The sequence below is a fragment of the Daucus carota genome, chromosome 2 (genome assembly GCF_001625215.2).
Source record: "Daucus carota subsp. sativus chromosome 2, DH1 v3.0, whole genome shotgun sequence".
NCBI classification, from domain to species: Eukaryota; Viridiplantae; Streptophyta; class Magnoliopsida; order Apiales; family Apiaceae; genus Daucus; species Daucus carota.
This window is the reverse complement of record NC_030382.2, coordinates 3,679,021-3,686,134: the sequence shown is the minus strand read 5'-3', so window position 1 is coordinate 3,686,134 and position 7,114 is coordinate 3,679,021. Positions and strand designations below refer to the sequence as shown.

Below are 7,114 nucleotides of genomic sequence, written 5' to 3'. Positions count from 1 at the left end.
ATAGGAATCCAAATTCAAATCCTATAGATATTGAACACTGGCATTTTGTTCAGATGTGACACCATGTTAGAGGAGGTTAAATAGCTTTGATGTGTCAGGCATTTAACATCATAAATCTTGGCTATTATCATATAGGAGGCACACCAAATGAGTATACGCAGACAAAAATTTTTCAAATAATTTTAGAAAGGTATTGCTTAAACCTTTGTCTGCACTGCAATATTCTTATTTGTACACAGGCTATATTCTTTTATAAGGTATTTCCAAACAAATTCCAGGAACACAACCTTCACTCTAGCATAAATGTGAATTAACAATGTTCATTTGTCAGATTAGTTGTTGTTTCTCCTTTAATTAGGATGTCATCAACCTTTCATTGTTATGGTAATTGCAATGAATCTTTATATTATAGGGATATGCTCTCAAGGTACTACGGCATGTCAAGTTGATTGTGTATCATTTTCGGGTGAAATTTTCTGAGATATATGATGTTTTATAATATTTTTTCCTATGTTCCATCTGTAATGATAATATGTTTGTATGTAACATAATCTGGTCAAAAGCATACTCCATTTGGTTGTAAGCTGAGAAGGGACAAGGCCTAATTCTTTGTTGAGAGATTCAAGAAACCAATTTGATATATATTTTTTTAAATATGTAATTCATTTAGGCCAGATTGTTTAATCTGGGGGGACTATATCACTTTCATATGTATGTATATTTTGTTTTCTTTCCACTTTGATTAAATAAAAAATGACATATTTATTTAGCTTGCAGGACATAGGAAGCGGAATTATTTGCTAGGATTGCTCAGAATGCATACAAGTGATTTCATGACAAGGAAGCTCATTCAAGATCAATGACAGTATGAAGGTGAACTGCATATATGTAATAATTGGGACACTGCATATATGTAATAATTGGGACACTTCTAAGTTTCTTATCATTCTTCGAGTGGATGGTTAAAGTGGAGGAAGTTGCACAAGGCAGAGTTTGGACAGACAATTATGCTGTTTTGCGAGATTTTGGTTTATGCTACTGGTGGTCTCATTTTTTGCTGTTGCAGTAGCAAAGGAAAAAGTGTAAAAGTTGCAAAAGTATTGTTGGTTAAATTTATTAATACTCCATTCATTCTATCAAGTTTCCTGTTTGAATGTTGGCTCTCTGTTATCTTTCAAAATTTTAGTGCCATTTTATGATATAAATACTAATCACTCAATACTTTTATCCACTTTTTTATTTTATTAATTAAATATTAATTGTTTCCACAATTTTATCTAAAGGGTGAACGGAGGAATTTTAATAAATATTTTAAATCACTAAATAAAATAATATTACTTTTTCAAGGAAATTATGAATCTAATACATTTTTATTAAAATTTTATTAAGCAATTGAAATTATAGGAGATGAACATAATATTAAACAAATTAGAAAATAAATATTTCAAGAATATAAGAAGTATAAGGACTTAAGGAGCACAAAAATTAAAGAAAAAAAGAATAAATCATAGAAACAAATAGTATAGAATATAAAAATGAGAAAGAAAACTAAAAATTCTGAACAAAAAGGTATACAAAAGACTCAAATAGGCCAGACAAAAATAATTCCTAAGAAGGAAACATATATTATTTTGAACAAAAAAAAGATATAATAAATATAAATGTTTTTATAGAATTAAAAAGTTATTGTACATAAAAAGGTGAACACACAAAAATATAAATATAAAAAAAGAAATAAAATATAAACATAAATGAATTTATTATGTGATACCCGTTTAAATATTAATTATCTACAAGTTATTATGAAAAGTAATTTCTAATCGTAATATCTGTCAGTGATATATTTTTTTATCATCATCGAAAACCGGTTGAAATTTAAAAAAATTAAATGAAACATAAACAATTTCCGTGTGCGAAGCACGGGCAAAAAGCTAGTGGAAATAAAAGTCCAACTATTCAAGAATAAGCAAATATAAGAAACTAATAAACTTACTCCTGCTTCTTAAAATTGAAAAGACATGTAAGCAATAAAGAATGATCACAAGGTATGTGAAAATTTTGCAAATATATGATCACAACAGTAAACATTAATATAACGAATCAGTAAACTCTCCTCTAATTCTGATTAATACTTCTGTCTGGTGGGATTGGGGCAGAGCGACATGGCAATTCCCCTAATGGCAGCAACTACTACAAGGCAGTTTATATTGATGATCCAATAAAATACGACCATTAAAACCAAAACAATATTTTGGATTATCAATAAACTGTCCTCTAATTTTGAATCAGTCATCTGTACACACTAATTTCTCACAAGAATTCAATTATCAAGGTGGTGTTTAGTAATAATTTAATAAGACTTTATATATGAACTTATATTCTGAGACTATATAACACTTGTAACTTTTTTTTAAAATTATAAATGAAATAGCTTGTCTGTAAATTTCTGGATCCACCGAGTGCAGACAGATGTCACTACAAGAAAAATGGTCAAAAGCTACCAATCAAAAGCCACCAACTATAAATGCAACTGAATGTGGTTGCTTTTAGAGTCCAATCAAATTTAAAGAGATTAAAGTATAAAAGAAACCAGGATCGGTTGCTTTTACAGTCGGTTGCTTTTGTTTAGTTGCTTTTATATACGGTCGCTTTTAAGTGGTTGCTTTTAATTATAAAAGCAACCGGTGGTTTCTTGTGGTTGCTTTTAAGTTGTGTATGCGTAGGCGCGAAAATTCCCGCGCAGGGCATCCGAAAATTCTGTAAATAATAGCAACCGCAATCGGTTGCTTTTATAAAGGCCGCCGAAACCGGTTGCTTTTATAAAAGCAACCAAAACCGGTTGCTTTTATAAAAGCAACCAAAACTGGTCAGTTGCTTTTATTTGGAGATTTTAAACCCCAAACCTTATCTCTTCTCATCCCGTAGCATCCCTTCTCATCCACTATTTCTCCTTCCTCTTCCCCCACATATTTAATCTCTTCTCCACCATTTTATCTCCTTCTGCCAAGCTCATACATCAACTAAGTTTAAAGTAAGTGTTATTTCTCTTTTCTTTTATGTTGCTTGTTGTTTGTTTCTTGTATAATTAGAAATTACTTGCTAATTAGATGTGAATTGTTATAGAGAAAATTGAAAATAATTAGTTGCTAATTTTAATTGTTTCTCTAGATAATCTTAAGTGGAATAATTAAAAAATGTATATTTGCACTTGTAGATGGCATCTGATCGTAGTTGGATGAATCACCGGTTTGATTCGAGTAAAAGAATAACAAATGAGTACAAGATTGGAATTGATAATTTCATTAAATTTGCTATTGCGCGAACTGATGATTCAAAGGGGAGAATAAGATGCCCATGTATAGAATGTGGGAATTATTATCATAAATATCCCGATGATGTGACATTGGATTTGTATCGTCATGGTATTATGCCGGGATATACAATATGGTATTTTCACGGGGAGGGTGATAGATCACGGGTGAACATCGGGACGAGTTCAAGAAATGTTGGTTGCACAGATGATTTTTATGATGCACGAGAAATGCTTGACGATTTTGTGAATGCAACCGGACATTTCGAGAATGATGAAGAACCGAATGCAGCAGCAAAAAATTTTTATAAGATGCTTGATAGTGCTTCTCAACCCATTTATCCAGATAATACGAGGTTTACAACATTATCATTTGTGAATAAACTACTCCAGTTTAAACACAAACATGGTTGTAGTAATAAAGGTTTTGATGAGTTACTTCAACTTATTGGATCAGTGTTGCCGAATGATCACAATTTGCCCACGAGATACTATGATGTGAAGAAATTGGTAAGTGGTTTGAACATGGGATATCAAAAAATTGATGCTTGTGTGAATGATTGCATGTTGTTCTACAAAGAGGATAGTGAGAAAATATATTGTGACATATGTAATGAAAGTCGGTACAAAGCTCAAAAAGATCATAAGAAAAAGATGATCCCTCAAAAGATCTTAAGATACTTTCCTCTTACATTGAGACTACAACGGTTATTCATGTCTGAGAAGACTGCAAAGTGTATGACGTGGCATCATGATAGAGTTGTAGTTGAAGATCAATTAAGTCACCCGGCTGATGGAGATGAATGGAAACAATTTGATCGTAGATTTCCTAGATTTGCAAAGGAAATACGGAATGTTAGGATAGGCCTTGCTAGTGATGGTTTTGACCCCTTTCGTGATGCACACGCAAGGGAATATACTGTGTGGCCTGTGATTGTTGTTGTTTATAATCTTCCACCATCCATGTGCACGAAAGCTCCATACATGTTTATGCCTCTTCTCATTCCTGGACCGAGTGATCCAACAAAAGACTTTCATGTTTATCTTCGACCACTAATAGATGAATTGAAAATTTTATGGCATACAGGGGTTGAAACATATGATAGGGCATCACGTTCAAATTTCATGATGAGAGTAGCCTTGATGTGGACAATCAACGACTTTCCAGCACTTGGTATGATTAGTGGATGGTCGACCAAGGGCAAGTTGGCATGTCCAGTATGCATGGGAGAAGTAAAAGCAAAGCAACTCAAGTATGGTGGTAAGCCTACATTCTATGGCACAGCTCGATATTTTTTAGAAGAAGATGATCCACTAAGAAGGAGCACAAAGTTTGGAAGATGTGATAAACATTCATCCACAACTCGATATTCGGGATTAATAGCAAAGACAAATTGTGAACAAATTCAATTTCCTCCTCCAGGAAAAACAACTAGGCAAAAGCCAAGAGATTATGGTGTGACGCATAATTGGACTCACAGTTCTCCATTTTATGAGCTTCCATATTGGGAGACTTTGAGGTTGCGTCACAACATAGATGTCATGCATACTGAGAAAAATGTCTTTGACAATATATTTTACACAATGCTTGACGACAAAAAGAAGTCCAAAGACACCTTAAAATCGAGATATGATTGTAAAGAACTAGGTGTACATCGTGACTTGTGGATTCGAGATGATGGCACAAAGCCAGCTGCGCCATATGTGCTTACGAGAGATCAAGTTAATAAGCTATTCCAATGGATAAAAGGTTTGAATCTTCCGGATGGATATGTCTCAAATATATCTCGATGTGTGAATATGGAAAAAAGATGTATTCGTGGGATGAAATCTCATGACTGCCACGTTTTCATGCAAAAGTTGTTGCCTATAGTTTGTCGGGACTTGCTACCAAAGAATGTAGCGGATGTTCTTATTGAGTTGTCAAACTTCTTTCAAGACCTATGCTCTATAAATTTAAAATACACGGATCTCGAGAAGATGGAAAAAGATATAGCGAAAATAATGTCTAAACTTGAAACAATCTTTATTCCAGGGTTTTTTGATTCGATGGAGCATCTCCCGCTACATTTGGCTACTGAATGTAAATTAGGCGGTCCATCATATTTTAGATGGATGTATTTCATTGAAAGATACTTGCATGACTTGAAATTGAAAGTAAGAAATAAAGCACGAGCAGAAGGTTCAATGGCAGAACGCTACATTGAGGAGGAAATTGTACACTTTTGTGAGTTGTATTTTGAAGACATAGCTGAAACAGTGCACACTCGGCTTCGTCGAAATGAGGTACCTAGAGTTTTTCATGATCCGAAGTTGTTGGAGGTTTACACATATCCGGCACAACCTATACTACGAACCGGGTGTAGACTTTTGAGTAGTAGTGAGCATAGACTCGTGAAATATTATGTCCTCATCAATTCACCGGAGGTTGCAAAATACTTATGGTAAAATATTCTCCATTTTATTTATCAATAGAATTTAACATATTTCTTTTTTTTTATGAATTTTAAATAGTATATCTTTCACATGTAGTGAGTTTCAAAAATTAGTGCGCCAACATCACCCGCAATTTGATGATGCACAAAGAGAAGATAAACAAAAAGAACTATTTGCAAGTTGGTTTGAAAGAAGGGTATGTGTGTGTACATACTTTATTCTTATATAATATTTTTCTTACTTGCTTGTATTTTTATTGACACAATTATATATATATATATATATATATATATATATATATATATATATATATATATATACTTCGTTTCTATATAATTCAGGTGAATGATGATATAGAGCTTAAAACCAAATTCAAGGATTTAATAAAAGGACCGTCACATGAAGTGCAATCTTATAAAGGTTGTAAGTGTAATGGTTTTAAATTTGATTGTGGGAATCTCACTGAACGAACATCTTCAAATTCCGGAGTACTTGTCATTGGTGAGATTTAAAAGATGTCCTAGAAGTATACATTAAATTATTCTTATAAAAAGTATATGTATAACTTTATAATATTTCAATTGTAGGAACTTCTTACAAAGAAAGTCTTGGAAATTACTACGGACGACTACAAGAAGTTCTTGACCTCTACTATCACAATGGTCGTCATGTTATCTTATTCAAATGTCATTGGTTTGATCACACAACACATGTTAAAGTGGATAGCAATCGAATTACCACGATAGACATCAAATCAAAGTTGAAAGCTGAAGATGTATTCGTGTTGGCCAGTCAAGCTCATCAAGTATATTATGCACCTAATATTACAAATCCAAAGTCATCTTGGTACAATGTTCTGCCAACAAAGAGTCGGCAAATTAATGAAATTGTGTCATCCACCGGAAAAAATAGATGCGAGGATGATGTTTTACAAAATGAAGTCTCAAATGCTTCATCATCACACGTCGAAAGAGTTACTATTCATGATCCCTCCAATTTTTTTATTGATTTGAGGAATTTTGAATATGACAATTCTATGAACGAGGATATTGAACAAAATACCGATGAAGACATGAGTGTTGATGAACAAAGTGATCGTGATGATGAGGATGATGATGATGATGATATGCCATAATTTATTTGTGTAATATTTAAAATTATATTATTTGAATTTATGTAGTACAATTATTATAATTTGTTGTGTCATAATATGATGTTTATTATAAATAATATAGATTTTTTTGTGTTGTTTAATTATATTGTTAAAAACAGGGATTGTTGCAGTAGTATTTGAAACTAGGAATTCTAGCACGGTTAAAAGCAACCGCTCAAATCCAGTTGCTTTTAACCTCAACCAATCTAACAATT

The 7,114-nt window shown here is 32.6% G+C and overlaps 1 protein-coding gene across 1 annotated transcript; it reads left to right on the top strand.

Annotated features, from left to right (window-relative positions):
* The first annotated feature begins 2,880 nt into the window (after nucleotides 1-2,880).
* Nucleotides 2,881-7,000, top strand: LOC108203715 (uncharacterized). The gene is made up of 5 exons (XM_064086383.1): nucleotides 2,881-3,031; nucleotides 3,215-5,754; nucleotides 5,843-5,942; nucleotides 6,088-6,247; nucleotides 6,334-7,000. Exons 2-5 carry the CDS (start codon nucleotides 3,215-3,217, stop codon nucleotides 6,879-6,881), a joined length of 3,348 nt encoding a protein of 1,115 aa, XP_063942453.1. The 5' UTR covers nucleotides 2,881-3,031; the 3' UTR covers nucleotides 6,882-7,000.
* The last annotated feature ends 114 nt before the right edge of the window (nucleotides 7,001-7,114 follow it).